General features: G+C 40.3%; 1 protein-coding gene across 1 annotated transcript in view; it reads right to left on the bottom strand.

Moving 5' to 3' along the window:
* The window catches only part of GABBR2 (gamma-aminobutyric acid type B receptor subunit 2), a 572,582-nt gene that overhangs the window by 293,539 nt on the left and 262,634 nt on the right, over positions 1 to 16,409 (bottom strand). Inside the window, exons 5-6 of the mRNA XM_068147481.1 lie at positions 6,589 to 6,654; positions 257 to 448 (exon numbers count right to left, since the gene is read on the bottom strand). Coding sequence (XP_068003582.1) covers positions 257 to 448; positions 6,589 to 6,654 — 258 coding nt within the window. The remainder of the gene's footprint in view (positions 1 to 256; positions 449 to 6,588; positions 6,655 to 16,409) is intronic.

The following is a 16,409-nucleotide window of genomic DNA, read 5'->3' as shown; positions in this document are numbered from 1 at the left end:
TACTGTACATTTAACTGTAACATTCATACAGCAGGGAGAGGATAGATTTGATGTGAGAGACTTTACAGCTTCCTTAGCATGTAAAGAATTAGAACTGAATTCTAAATGTTTTAAAAATGGCAAACACTGACGACTGCCAGCTTTCTGTAGAAAAACAAACTCTTTAGCTTCACCTCCCTCCTTAGTGGTTTGCTCTGTCAAGACACTAGTGAGACAACTGATGGTGTAATAAAATAGTAGGAGGACAAATACTGACCCTTCCTGATATGGTCTTTGTCTTTTTTGAACTGAGAGGCTCAAAATCCACTCCAATATAACCTTCCATGGCTGTAAGAAGATTTTTGCTGAGGCACTGTGAGGAATTAATCCAGGATTCCCACCAAAGGTTTTCATACCACCCTGGAATAATCCACTGATACTTGCTGCCATACATTTCTTCATCATAAGCCTACAAAGAAAAATAGAAAAGCGAATAGACATTGTAATAGACACATTGAATGCAATTGTTTTCTGTTAATGATCTTTTCCCCATTATTAATGAAATGATGGTGTAATACACAAGTATTTTGAACAGTTTAGAATAATTACTTGCATTATCATCATGAAAAATTCTTTCTGGAAGACTCTCATCTTTAAAATCTGGAACCTATTTTGCTTTCAATAGATCATTTATTCACAAGCAGAAAAAAAACACCCTGAATCCTAAAATGGCGGGGGGGGGAATAAAGAAGAACACTGGCAGAAGGCACAATGTTTGCGTAGAAAATTCTCCATAACCCAATTACTACAAGAGTGGTAGGACCGCTATGCTACCACATTTAAATTGTTATTTTCATCCTAATATCACCCTAAAGACCACATAAACCAGGATAAGGTTAAACACGAAAACTTGGATCCTAGGCACCATCAAGTCACAACGTTGCAAATGCAAATTGTGTGACTCTGCTACAACAGAGTGGAAGCAGTTTCTTCTGAGCAGCATGAATCAACAATATTCCATTCTATTCTATTCTATTCTATGATTTTTTGTTTGACATTTCAGTCAGACTCCACTTCAAAACAGCAGGTTTCATGCTTCTTTAGCCCCTAATATAAACAATACTACAGATACAAGACACATTTATAAGATAAAAAAAAAAATAGCTGATTTTTAGAAATACATGGTGCAACCTCACTGCTCTTAGGTGGAAAACTGCTACACCTTCACAGATGTTACAGAAGGAGGAAAATACGAGAATGCAAACAGGACATATTAGTCATTCATAACATAACTGTTTTGAAAAGCATTCCAAAGATGATAGCAAAAGCCTATCAGATAAATAAAGATGAATAGCAAAAATTCAGTAGGGACAGCCTCCTAAATATGATAATACCCAAATTAAAATTGGGCTTTAAATCTGTGAAGGCTATTATAATGGTGCCAAATCAGTTCATAAGTGTATTGTGCACAAAGCAGATTTGTTTGGCCCCTGGTTGTGGGAGCTTTTGTTCTGCCAAAACCACATTTCATGCATATACAATGCTGCTTGAAAGAGCTTCTGTCTGAAACTCAGTGTCTGGCATTTAATATCTTACCTATTTCACATTCTATATAAATTGTTTTTCCCTTGCTCTTTATTCCTATCCTTCCAGAAACATAGCTGATTTTTCCCTCCTTCACATCACTTCTGCTACAGCTATAGCAACAGTGCACCCCAGGTCCACCTGCAAGGAAAACATCAATCCCATCCTGCAACACTTCCTGATATCTAAAAGTTTCCATTACAGAGTTAGGTCACTCAAGACCTTTCAGTGATACGTGTCTTTCATTTGACAGTTTTCAAATCACTGAGGATGCAAACTGACACAGAATAATGCTTTTATAGAAGGACAAACTTCTGTAGCTTCCTCTGTGCTATACAGATTAAAGTATCAGATCATGTGTTCCAGGATGGTATTGGCTGTGAACTGCTCCAAAATTGGAGCTGTTGGAAATGTTCTGCTTGCATAAGCACTTGGGTGTGTGTCCTGCATAATCTGTAAATGTTCTGGGATATGGGCTGAAAACTGGAAGCTTCAAAATAGCCAAAAATTTCATCCTGGAAAGAAGGGATCATTCCCAACAAGGTAGCGCTGATACTTTCACATTCCTGCAAGAATGTGTTTTTTAAAACCCAAGCAACACTTTCAGAACTGGCTGCTCTTCATTTGAGATCTGGTGGAATGGTAGGGCTTAAAAGGCAGCCTGGGGAAGGCAAAAAAGGAACAGAATCAGCTCCTCCAAAGCTGAGCACCGTGACCATACAGTCACTTTTGTACTGTCAGCATGGTTGGTAGTGTTCAGGCATTTCAGTGTTTGGGTTCCAAGAAGGTTTATTTCAATGTAATGATTCTTTTGCCACCATTTCCTCCCTGTTGCTTCTGCTAGTTGGAGATTATTCTGATGCTTCACAGATACATTTCCTTCAAATATGTGGCTCTTTCTTGAGCTGTTTCAATGTATACAGGCCACTTCTTAAAGGGTTTGGTTTCTAAGGAGATTTCATGGCACACAAGAGCAAGGTGAAGAAGGTATACAAGTGCTTTGTACCATCAGAATAGCATAAAGTAGTCATATGTCTTCTCTAATCTTTCATGCATGCCCTATCTAGGCTGCAAAACCCTGACTTGCCACCTAGCAGCCAGGAAACTATCCTAAACACTTCATTCCTTCTGAGATTTAATTTATTAAGTTTTTTTTAAAAGCTTTTCAGTCTTGTTTGACTCCATAGAGAGATGCTTATTTACAACACAGAAATTTCAGGAAGAGATTTTCCTATGTTCAGCAAAAAATTGCTTGCAGTTTGTGTAAACAGGCTTGCAAACCTCCGTTGAATTTCCCTTGTTTTTCCAGCATGGACACACCCTATCTACCATACCTAGAAAAATTCAGGAATTTAGACTTCTGAACTGTAATGAAACTCCCTTTCTCATTAAAAGTCAATAGTGCCTTTAATTCCAAAACAGAGACTTGGCAATAAAGCTGTTGGCTCAAGGAGAACAGAATCTACTCCCTTTGTATCAACTCTAGTGATTAAGCCTGGCTTCAGTCATTATTAAATGTTTACCAAAGCTCATGCAGTGACCTGTGCATAATAGTCATCTTTAATTGTCTTCAGACAGATAATTATATCAGCTAGGTGTCAGTCTTCATGTGTGCATGGCTATACTGCATTATTTCTACAACTTAAAGGTTGGGAAAAGTCCTAATATTTTTTTTTCCTAATAAAATTTTCTGTAGAACTACAGGGTTGGTTTTTTTTGAGAAGATGCAATATCGTGTTAAGCCAAATTAAAAAAGAAATAATATTCTATCTATCCAACACAGTTGACAGTTTTGATTGTTGAAGCGTTAAGTTTTGAGCAAAATACTCTAATTTCTATTGCATGAACAGCATTATATTCACTTCTCTGAGGTGAAAACAACATTAGAAAGCTGAGACTCCCAATAGAATTAAAAGCGCTAACTGTTTGTGACTCTAGTGTTAAATGAATAGCTATGCTTATTTAAATCATTGTTGGAAACACCTGCTAGCATTCATTCTGGCTTGAATTAGTCCTGTCATGTTTTTGAAGTTTGCTACTAAATTAGAATATCTTTTAGCCAATTTAATTTTGAGTTCTGTGCTCTACATCTTTGTGTGTGTGTGTGTGTATTTGAATGGGAGGGGAAGGAAATAAGCAGACAAAATCAAAATGAGCACATCATGCCCAAAGGAGGATAGTGAAGCTGGTGAAGGCTCTCAAGCACAAGTCCTGTGAGAACCCGGCTGCAGGAACTGGAGTTGTTTAGTTTGAAGAAAAGGAAGCAGAAGGGAGACCTTATTGCTCTCTACAACTACCTGAAAGGAGGTTGTAATCAAGTGGATATTAGTCTCCTTTCCCAAGTAGCAAGTGGTAGGACAAAAGCAAATGGCCTCAATTTGTGCCAGGGGAGGTTTAGATTGGATGTCAAGAAATATTTCTTCACTGTCAAGCTTTGGAGCAGACTGCCCAGGGAAGTTGTTGACTCACCATCCTTGGAGGTACTCAGATGCAGCACTTAAGGTTATACATAATAATATATATATATAATTATATATAAGGATATAATAATTTTGGTTAGATGAGATCTTTAAGATCATCAAGTCCAACTGTAAGTTCAGCACTACCAAGTCACCTAACCATATATCCAAGCATATGGTTTACTGGTGGCCTTGGCAGTATTACATTTACGGTTGGATTCCATGATCTTAAAGGTCTTTTCCAACCTAAATGATTCTGTGACTCTACACAAACTCCAGTGTATTTTCTCCTTCCTGAATGTTTAATCTGGACAGAAAACTGAGGCAGACTTCAGAGATTTTTTCCCATCTGTGAAGATCATTAGAAAACTATTCCAGTTATAACCACAGTCAGGAAAACCAAAACAAAACCTAAATCTTGTACTTTAACAAATTCAAAACCTTTTCCTGGATGACATCAGCCTCCATTCAAAATATAACAGGGAATGACAAGTGAAACCTCTCTGGAGATGCACGTGGGGAAGAGGGTTAAAAAATATTATTGTGTTCTTAGACACAACAGCTGTAGGAGTACATGAGTCAACAACATAGTTTATGACTAGCAACAAGCTTACTGACCTATTATAGTGTAGTAATATTAAATTACTTTCTCTGAACTGCCCTCTCCTGCCCTCTCCTACTACCAAAACTCTCATATGTAAATACATCTATACAAGCCTAAATATATGATCTCTCACATTTCTTCAGGCTTCACAAAACTTATTACTTTTTTACACTAACACTTCAGAAACACCCAGAAAGTCTTTGAACCTCTCTGAGTTATGCACACTTTCCCATGTTAGTACCAAACCATTGCCATGGATAGGTGCAGGAGTTCATGTTAAAGAGACATCTCCCACCTGAAATTTTTCAGACTGAAGTGCAGAAAAAAGGACACTCTGCCCCTCTAAGGACTCCTAGGATTAATTCAGTGGCCTCACTTGCACATGGACTTGGTAAAGAATTGTAGAGAAATCCAACTAGGTACTAGGAGCAGTTGTATAAGTGAGGCAAATCTCTTGTCTAACATCAAATTGGAAGACACTTCTGACCAGGAAATGTGCCCCTCAGCTGGGAAAATGGACCCCAGTTGCAAGAGATCTGAAGAATAGCTGGGCCTTGGAATGGAAAAATAGGAGATTATCTCTGTCAATCCAACTTAAACGCCAAAGCTAATAGATCTGTATATACAAAGACCTCTCAGAGGTGAGATGAATGAATGAGAAAAGAATACTTTCAACTTCTTGTGGATGCAAAAGGATTTTTTCTTTCCAAATATGTTCCACAATCCACCTGCCAGCAACAGGGACAGCTGCTAAGTCATAGCAAATGTGTCTGAAACAGATGTGGCACTCAGATTTGGAACTTCTGCCTTGCCTTTTTTTTTTTTTTCTTGGATTGGAACAGTCTAAGTGAACACTAAAAAGCAAACACTGAAATTCAGATGACATCACTATTGCTTTACTAAAATATCATGTTCTTGCCTTATATGAATTATTGTTAATATGCTTATACCATTACAAAATTCAGCCCATCAAAAGCTACCTATTTGGGGGTTTCACTTTGTTTGGCAGGCACAAATGAAGCTCCACATTTCTATCCTGCTGTTTTCAATGGCAATCACAGCATGCCTGTTTGCAGCATGTGCGCACACAGAAATGAGTGGTGAGGATAAGGAAGCTGGAACATGTCCAGAGAAGGGCAACAAAGCTGGGGAGGGGTTTTGAGCACAAGCCCTATGAGGAGAGGCTAAGGGAGCTGGGATTGTTTAGCCTGGAGAAGAGGAGGCTCAGGGGAGACCTTATTGCTGTCTGCAACTACCTGAAGGGAGGTTGTAGCCAGGTGGGGGTTGGTCTCTTCTCTCAAGCAACCTATGACAGAACAAGAGGACACAGTCTCAAGTTGCACCAGGGGAGGTTTAGGCTGGATGTTAGGAAGAAGTTCTTCATAGAACGTGTGATTGCCCATTGGAATGTGCTGCCCAGGGAGGTGGTGGAGTCACCATCACTGGAGGTGTTTAGGAAGAGACTGGATGGGGTGCTTGGTGCCATCGTTGAGTTGATTAGATAGTGTTGGATGATAGGTTGGACTTGATGATCTCAAAGGTCTTTTCCAACCTGGTTAATTCTATTCTAGTCTAGTCTTGCTCTATTTATTTTAATTAAAAAGAAATAATCATTTTTTTACAAATTAGTACATGTTTTCATGTAAAACATGTACAATGTACAGCCAAAAGTGAAAGTGAACTGTACAAACAGTAATATTTTGAATAGCAGAAATTACTAGGGTTAATTAGCTAGCATGTATTGGAATTGATTGAATTTCCTATTCTTTGAAAGCAAAATATGTAAACACACATATATATACACACATGACCTTACCACCAGCACACAACTCTTGGATGAGATTCGAATCTTGCAGTTCTGTCTATCTTCTGCTTTGTGTCTCCCTGGATCTGTCATGAAGGTTTATTATTCAAATGCAACACATTCTTATTTCTGATATGTAATTATTTATATTTACTTACACAGCAGAAAACTTTCACAGCCATTTCCTCATCAAACTGGCCAAGGATTATTCGAACATCATTGCCCTGAAGATTGAATAAAATATGTGACAGTTAAATACAGTCGTAGCCTTTCCAGAAGCCACTTAATTTGGCCATTGCAATTATGTAGAGCATAGATTACAGCTACAGACAGTAAAATTAATTCACAACTATTCAATTTTCTGTAAGTTTAAGAACCTGAAATACTGCAAGAGAGAGAAGCAGAGGTGTTTGAAGAAAATTATTAAGCAACAGCATGGATGTGAATAAAACTGTCATGTTTGTCTTGTAAAATATTACTATTGAATTATACTATAGCAAATATTCATTTTATTCCTTGCATGACACCCTTTGAACTTTTGCATATTAAAACCAGCTGAAAATGTATGCTTCTCACTGCTTACATGAACTGGTGCTGTAAAGTTGAGAGACTGAAGTTTTGTGAGGTAAAATGTCTTGATATTATGCCTGCTTTAGTAATTTTTCAAGGTTTTACTCATACAACATCTTCTCTACAGTCACTATAACACATTGTCAATCCCTTCTCTCCTCCTCCCTCCCACCTCCACACCCTAAAAAGAAATAAATCCATCACACTTTAAGAGTCTATGACTGAAGTCAAAAGAGAGCTTTTTACTTTCATGCTTTGAAACATTTTAAGAAGCATACATAGGAAAACATTTCTTCAGGAACAGGGCTAGCTGTGAAAAATTGCTGCAAAGATCTATAAAATACAGAACAGGTAGATTCCATGACTTCATATTATCTTTTGTTTCACAGAAAAGCTGAGTTCTCAGCAAAAGCTTGAGCAAATCTAACTTTTAATTTCTTTTATAAAACACTTGGTTAGAATTACTAATAGCCCTTTCTCTTTCCAAGGAAAAAAGAAACAGATTCAGTGTGAATTTCAATGGCAACAAACATTTCAGTTTTAATTAAATCACTTTATCAAAGATTACCAGTTCAGATAATTTCAATGTTTATTTCCTGTTCAGCAGAAAATATTATGATGGACAGTGCAAGATACTAGAATGCTTCTACAATTAAATGTATGCAATTATATCACTCTTAGCATGCCTGAAATCAGAAAGAACCTAATAGGCTTTGTTCATTCTGAACCTGTGCAGTTTCATTTTGTCCCCTTGTCTTCAATTTTGTATTTAGCCACAGATAAAGTAATGTAAATCTTATTGAAACATTGAAACAAATCTAACAACGAAACTAAACACACACATTACTTAAATTATAGCAATAGTATTACAGGTTTTGAAAAGAACAATAAACAGATCTAAGAATTATGCAGCAAAGGAACCTCTGGTTCTTTATTTCTGTTTTTCACATATGAAAAGTAACTGTGATCTTTCTTGCAACTCCAGCTGAATGACTCTGAATGTAAACATGTAGACTTAATATCTGGGGAGGGGGGGGAAGGAGTAGCAGAATTTGGTAAAAAAATATAAATGGCACTGCATCTAATTATTAAATGCATACTTGAACAAATGCCTTTCCATTTTATAACATGGTGAGAACCAGTTCTAAAACAACTCAAACACCACATGATGTGCAGCCGTGTAGTTTTTGTGTGCCAGAGAGCATTGGCAGGGTATAGAGGATAACCTTGTAGTGAACACACAGCAACACTGCCTGCTGGCTGGGAAACAACCTCCAGAGTGAAGTTATAGTGCCCATAGGGTGTGGTTCCACGGTTTAAGACACTGTTTCCACTTGATTATCATATAAAACAGAGCATATTTCCCACAATGACTGTTCTTTTACTGTAAAGCACTACAAGCTACAAGCCCATTCTACTTCCCTCTCCCCCCCCCAAAATATTCTACTTGTCTTATACTAGTATCACCATGTAGTTAGTTTGGCAATAACATTCAGACCCAAATTTCTGCACATTCAGTCACACGAGTGACTCCTCAATTCCTTTAGTGTGCAGGCATGATGCAAGCAAACAGGCATATTAGAAAATGTTTGTCACACCAGGCATAGCAGAACACCCATTCTAATGCTGGTAGTCAATCCTGTTTTCGAACTTGCTCTGCTCTTGTTCAGGCACCCAAGTAAATGGGTGTATTTGCTGATTTGTCTAGCTGACAGTATATCTCAGTTCTGAATATCTGACCTTCTGAATATCTGACCTTCTAAACATATGATTGAGGATTTCAGGGAAAAAGGATTTTTCTGTCAGACAGGAATTTCCACTCCTAGCATAAGCTGAGCTTCCAATGCCAGAGCAGGAAATCTGCAATGTGAGAACCACATCCAAACCCAGCTATTGAGAATTGCTGATGTACAGTTAGGAAGCTTCATGGTTCAAGTTTGAAGATCAGCTATGGCTCTGGAATTTGATGATCCCTGATGTTCTTGGGATGTACGATCAAATCAAGATGCAATATCCAAATGCTGTTTTGTCTACGTTACTAAGTTTCCATGTTGACACATAAATTTCTGTGTTTTACTAACTACTAAAGAAGAAGTCATGAGTCCTTCATTTCAAGTATTATGTCATGGAAGACTAGAATCACAGATTTGCTTCAACTGGAAAAGACCATTATCTAACTCTTCCAAGTCTGGTACTAAACCATGTCCCTTAGTACAACATCTGGAGGTGTTTAAGAGGAGACTGGATGGGGTGCTTGATGCCATGGTTTATTTGATTAAATAGTATTGGGTGATAGGTTGGACTCGGTGATCTCGGAGGTCTTTTCCAACCTGGTCTATTCTAGTCTAGTCTAGTCTATTCGTGTCTTTTAAACACTTCCAGGGGTGGTGAGTTAACCACTTCCTGGGGACCCTATTCCACTCTTTGATAACTCTTTGGGTGAAGAATTTTGTTCTCATATCTAATCTAAACCTCCCTTGGTGCAAATTGAGCCCATCTCCTCTCGTTCTCTCACTTGCTACTAGGGCTAAATCTCTATCCATAGGTTAGGAAGGAGATGTGATTATTTTGAAAATTCCCATGAGTGAAATTAAGACACAAATTAGGTCATATATCAAGATGAGACTATTTATTAAAGAGAGAGAGAATGGAAAGAAATAAATAGAGAAAGAAAGAGAGAAAGAGGACGGACGGAAGGAAGGAAGGAGAAATGAAAAGGGAGAGACGAACAGAGAGAGAATGGAGAAAGAGAGAGCAGGAAAGATAATCACTACCCCATGATCCGTCTTTGGGGGCGGGGGGAAGATGTTCCTAGGATGCTGCCTCCAGCCTGAGATGTCCCAGGTAATATTTCCTCCCTGAGTAAACTAGCATAGCTTGGGGGTTTTATACTGTTCTTGGTTCATTCATCATTGGTTCAGGATGATCTTCTCTGTTTTCTTCTCAGTTCTTAATGTAATCATCATGATCACAAGGTGATTTACATGTTCAAGAGAGGATTCCCTCAGGCTAAGAAATCAACACCCAACTCACTACAATCTCCTTTCAGGTAGTTAAGAGTGATAATGCTTCCCCTCAGTCTCCTTCAGACTAAACAACCTCAGTTCCCTCAGCCACTCCTCCTAAGAACTCTTTCTCAGGCCCTTCACCAGCTTTGTGCCTTCTCTGGATCTGCTTCAGCACCTCAATATTCTTCTTGTAGTGAGGGCCCTAAAACTGCACACATTACTTCAGGTGTGACCTCACCAGTGTTCAGTAGAGGGGAAAAATCACTTCCCTGGTCCCGTTATTTCTGTGGCAGGTCACAATGCTGTTTGCCTACTTGGCCACCTGAGCTCATGTTCAGCCAGCTGTTGATTAGCATATGCTGGTCTTTCTCTAGTGGGGAGCTTTCAGCTACTCTTCCCTAAGCCTGTAGCATTGCATGAGGTTGTTGTGACCCAAGTCCAGGACCCAGCCCTTGGCCTTATTGAATCTCATACAATTGAAAAACCTTGCTAGCACATCATCCTTTAAACATTGGCATCTGCCCTCCTGCTTATTTCTAGAAAGCCTGGGTTTGTGCCCTTCTCCCTTCAAATCTACTTTATAGCACTTTCAATGAGCCCTACAAAATACTGTGCAAGGATCCTATTCCAGCTTTGCAACAGGTGTATCCTATCTGTCTGTAAATCAGCTCATGATTAAAGAACCCAAAGTCCTGCTGGTAGCACCAGGCTTGGAGCCAGACATTGATCTGCTGGCTCTTCTTGTGTAGTTCCTCATGACTCCAGCCAACTGGAGGGTTAGAAGAGAAAGCTACTTGTGCTCCTGATCTTTCAAATAGTTGTCCCAAAGCCCAGAAGTGTCTCTTCATTGCACTTACACTTGTTGTTGCTAATTCATAGAATCAGTAAGGTTGGAAGAGACCTCAAAGATCATCAAGTCCAACCTGTCACCCAACACCTCATAACTACTAAACCATGGCACCAAGTGTCACATCCAATGCCCTCTTGAACACGTCCAGGGATGGTGAGTCCACCACCTCCCTGGGCAGCCCATTCCAATGGCTAACAACTCTCTCAGTGAAGAACTTTCTCCTCATCTTGAGCCTAAACTTCTCCTGGCACAGCTTGAGACTGTGTCCTCTTGTTCTGGTGCTGATTGCCTGGGAGAAGAGACCAACCTCTGCCTGTCTACAACCTCCCTTCAGGTAGTGGTAGACAGCAATAAGGTCTCCCCTGAGCCTCCTCTTCTCCTGGCTAAAGAATCCCAGCTCCCTCAGCCTTTCCTCGTAGGGCTTGTGCTCGAGGCCTCTACCCAGCCTTGTTGCCCTTCTCTGGACACATTCAAGAGTCTCAATGTCCTTCTTAACTTGAGGGGCTCAGAACTGGATACAGTCCTCAAGGCGTGGCTTAGCCAGTGCTGAGTACAGGGCCAGAATGCCCCTGCTCTTGCTGGCCACACTATTCCTGATGCAGGCCAGAATGCCATTGGCCTTCTCGGCCACCTGGGCACACTGCTGGCTCATGTTTAGGCAGCTGTCAACCAGCACCCCCAGGTCCCTTTCTGTTTGGCTGCTCTCCAGCCACTCTGACCCCAGCCTGTAGCACTGCATGGGGTTGTTGTGGCCAAAGTGCAGCACCCAGCATGTGGACTTGTTAAAGGTCATCATGTTGGACTCTGCCCATCCGTCCAGCCGGTCAAGGTCCCTCTGGAGAGCTCTTCTACCTCTAAGCAACCAACATCTGCTCCCAACTTGGTGTCATCTGCAAATTTACTGATGACTGACTCAATCCCCTCATCCAGATCATCAACTGAGATAGTGAACAGGATGGGACCCAGAACTGATCCCTGGGGGATCAGATAGCTTCTTATCTGAAAGATCAACAGTGGATATTAGTCTGAGGGGTGTAGCAAGGTAGGAAGCTGTCTCCTTACATGACTAACCTAGGCCTCAGTATAACTAAGGTTGGAAGAGACCTCGAGGATCATTGAGTCCAACCTGTCACCACAGACCTCATGACTAGATCATGGCAATAAGTGCCACGTCCAATCTCCTCTTGAACACCTCCAGAGACAGTGACTCCACCACCTCCCCAGGCAGCCCGTTCCAATGACGAACGACTCACTCGGTGAAGAACTTTCTCCTCAATTCGAGTCTAAACCTCCCCTGGCGCAGCTTGAGACTGTGTCCCCTTGTTCTGGTGCTGGTTGCCTGGGGTAGTTACTGGGAAGGTACACCAGTGGTGTCTGTTGAACAAACCTGGAGAGGTAGCAGTAGGCTTGAGATCATCAATGAATAAGAAGCTTGAGAGGAAGAATTAGGACTTTTCAAGAGGATGAAAAATAGGAAACTTGAGAAGTAATTGCTGTTAGGACAAGCAGAATCTCAGAAAGCCCAGAAGAAAATGGAACAAGAATCAACACAAAGGTACTCAGAGGGAGATGTGAAATCAGAGAAGCAGAACACAGTCTTGAGCAAGCAAGGAACTTCATATTGGGACAGAATGAGACAGGCATGTTCCTAGGTTAAGGGGAGGGTATGGGGTCACAGAGTCAAGCTGAGACTGGCTGAGTATCTTCTCCTTTGATCAGATTCAAGAGGTTGCACCATGAAGAACACAATATATAGTTCTACTTGGTTAGTCATGTATGGGAAATCATAAAAGATTCCTCCTGTTTATAACCCCACAGATACCAATATGATGCTATGAGATGTAGCACCTGGGGGTTTATTGCTTGCAATTAAAGAGAGTGGAATTTTTAGTATGCAGTCATGTAACCAAAGAATCATAGAATACTAAAATCATTAGAGTTGGAAAAGACCTCTCCATTGATTGTGACTCCACCAGGTCCTGGGCAATCTGTTCCAGTGCCTCCCCACTCTTTCAGTAAAGAAATTTTCTCTAATATCCAACCTCTCCTAGCACAACTTAAGCCCATTTCCTCTTGCCCTATTGCTAGGTACTTGGGAGAAGAGACCAACACAAACCGCACTACAATCTCCTTTCAGGTACCTATAGAGAGCAGTAATATCTCACCTAACATTCTCTTCTTCGGATTAAACAACCGCAGCTCCCTCAGCTGTTCCATGTACAACATGTCCACTAAACCCCTCACCAGCCTCATTGCTCTTCACTGGACATACCTCAGGACCCCAATGTCTTTCTTATACTGTGGTGCCCAGAACTGAACCCAGTACTCAAGCTGTTTATCAGAGTTGGGTTTATGTCAGCACTCACAGGCCAGGGTATCTGTCCATGTTACATTCCTATGCAAAGAGATGCATCAGACACTTATTGGGATATAATTTTTCCCCTCTTCAGTGGCACTGTTAGCTGACTCTCCACCAGTATGACTTCCTGGCAAGGACATACTATTCCTTTACATCTACCCTCATGGGACCGATGCAAGTTCACGTGGGGTATCTTTCCTGTAAGGATCAAAAAAAGCCACCCACTGGGTCCCAGCAAGTGTCAAGAGCTCTCTCACAGAATTGTAAATTGCTTGCTTGGAGCCAGAGCGTATTTGACAGAAGAGTTTTTAATTCATGGAACTAGACAGGTGATCTATGAGATGATTAAAAACATCCCAGGGGGAAGACAACTCCCAAAACTGCACTTATATAAAAAGACCAATGTTTAGACCATTTGCCAGATGGTGAGCTGTCACATTTACTCTTCTCAGAGATCAGAGTAGCAATATCAGCATTTAAGCTTTGCCCCTCAGTAAGCAATGCATATGCTCCCATATGGACTAAAGTTCAAACAAGAAAATTAAGAGCAGTTACACTTCATTTACCCACACTTGTAGCAGACTCTCCACAAAAACATGTTTTATAAATGAAAACTATAGCACAGGCTCCAAAAAGAATGATGGGCTTGCTCCTTTATTTCTTTCACATAGAAGAGGATATGAATCCACTAAAAATAAAGTGTCTGGAGCTACTGGCACCTGAGTAGTATAAACCATGAAGACAGTGAGGATCAAGACATCTAAGATGCTCCACTGTAGGATGAAAAACAACTTGTCTCCTCCACTGCCTTTAGCCTTTTCAAAGTTTTTGAGTGATGCACATTATGCTGGAATGGGCAGCTATTTATTTTTTGGTCTGCAGAGCTTCCCTTCTTTGATCAGATTTTAATGTCTCATTTCTAATGAATAACACCACAATGCTGTATTACACAGCTTCCCAGAGAAGGATTGCTACAATATTTCATCTGCCAAGAAAAGTCAATGTCTTGGCGGGCTCTTTATGGAATATCTAAATGGAAAAGCTCAGATAATCTGTCTTACTCTCTACCATGCACATGATAGTCAAGATGTTACCAATAAATCTTCTCAAAGCTGGGTAACTTTGTCAATAGAGCTATCCACATGTTCTTCCTTCTAAATGCATGGATGTCCACCTGAGCTATACTCAAGCCTCTGACCTTAGCTATGGTATCACTGAAGGTGAGCTACAGGATGTGAGCTGACACTATCATGACATGCTGCAAAACTTGCTGATGTTTGTGTTAGTGTATATGTCACTCATGCAGACTGAGGTCGCTCCCAAACCTGTTCATCACCCAACATTTTAAAATTGCATTAACTTGACCGACAGAATGTTCAGACAGTATCCAAACCACTCATTGTATTTGAAGAGATCAGGTGGAAACCCTTTCATTGAACTGGAATTCATATGCTGTAATTTATGTATTTTGTCAAATTTTTCCTATGTGCAATACAGAAGAAAGTTTGGTGCAGAAATGTTATTGCTCTACAATTTGCCAGTGCATGCTTAGAATTTGTAAGGATTTATGATGGTGTATGAATGCATATCCTCCAACTTTCCATTCTTTAACTGGAACTCCGTTACATAGGAATGTAATTTTGTACTGTGTCCAGTTCTGGGCCCCTCAGTTTAGGAAAGATGTTGACTTGCTGGAACATGTCCAGAGGAGGGCAACAAGGCTGGTGAGAGGCCTTGAGCACAAGCCCTATGAAGAGAGGCTGAGGGAGCTGGGGTTGTTTAGCCTGGAGAAGAGGAGGCTCAGGGCAGACCTTATTGCTCTCTACAACTCCCCGAAGGGAGGTTGTAGCCAGGTGGGGGCTGGTCTCTTCTCCCAGGCAACTAGCACCAGAACAAGAGGACACAGTCTCAAGCTGCGCCAGGGGAGGTTTAGGCTGATGTTAGGAAGTTCTTCATAGAAAGAGCGATTTGCTATTGGAATGGGCTGCCCAGGGAGGTGGTGGAGTCACCATCACTGGAGGTGTTTAGGAAGAGACTGAATGGGGGGCTTGGTGCCATGGTTTAGTTGATTAGATGGTGTAGGGTGATAATTTGGACTCGATGACCTCAAAGGTCTCTTCCAACCTGGTTAATTCTATCCTATTCTATTCTAAAAAATTTAGTTTCAAAGACATCTTAAAGCATTAATTTACTTTCCAACTGTGATTCAAACAGGCTGGAGACAATGCAGCAAAAATTAAGGCACTGCTGGGGAAAAACAGAAAGCAAATATTTCTGCAAATTACACCAGGTATAACTATTTTATACTGCACAATCATTAATTTCACTAATTTAAATGGTGCTTACAAACCTAAAATGTATCTTGTGTCTATTTAAATTACAAGTACAGTAAGTAGATTCCAGTTTATCTAGATTCTACATCTTGAAGAAAGGAATGAACGTTTTTAGAAACTGCATGGCTAACTTGTGGCTGACACGTGTACCTAAGGCCGAGTAGAGCCACAGAATGCAGTGGTGGGAAGGGACCTCTAGAGGTCATCTAGTCCAAGGAATTTTATAATCCTGACCAAAAAAAGAAATTGCCCAGAAAATTGAGTAATTATTGTTGCAGTAATTTGCTTTAAAGAAGAAATAGAAAGATAACTTTAACATATTGTTTGCTAGAGTCTTTTGAGGATCCCCACAAAACAAACAGCATGCTGCTGACGTGCAGGAAGGCTGGAATCTCATTGCTTTTTCCAGCCTTCAGCCTAAACACACACCTATGCTTTTTTCCCCCCTCCTGTTAATACATCATTCATTGGTTCAAATAGCTCTGCCTTTAAAATTATTACTTTACTGATGCCAGAGCTTAAAGATTTTGTAAAAAAAATAAATAAATAAATATGGACTTTACTGATAATAAATATCGGAGCCTTTTCAGTCCCAGAAAGGAAATGCACACTGGCTTAGGGAGACACAAACAGCACCTGCAAACACAATCTTTACCTATTTATACTTTAAGCGTTCAGGCTTACAACTCTTGCCTGGGGGAATAATAAAGCACATCTAGTTTAGCATGTTTCAGAATCTTTTCAGTTAGCTTCAGTACTGGTCTAGGCTTATGCAGGTGAAAAACCTTGCTTAAATTTTGGGGGTTTAATGCCATTCAATTTACTGTGCTTTTCTTAAGCTGTTTTAGACATATTTAAG

This window comes from Melanerpes formicivorus, unplaced genomic scaffold (assembly GCF_026170545.1).
Source record: "Melanerpes formicivorus ecotype bairdi unplaced genomic scaffold, bMelFor1.0.p_v2 SCAF_15, whole genome shotgun sequence".
Taxonomy (NCBI): Eukaryota; Metazoa; Chordata; class Aves; order Piciformes; family Picidae; genus Melanerpes; species Melanerpes formicivorus.
The sequence above is the reverse complement of the archived record's forward strand: the minus strand, read 5'-3'. Positions and strand labels throughout refer to the sequence as shown.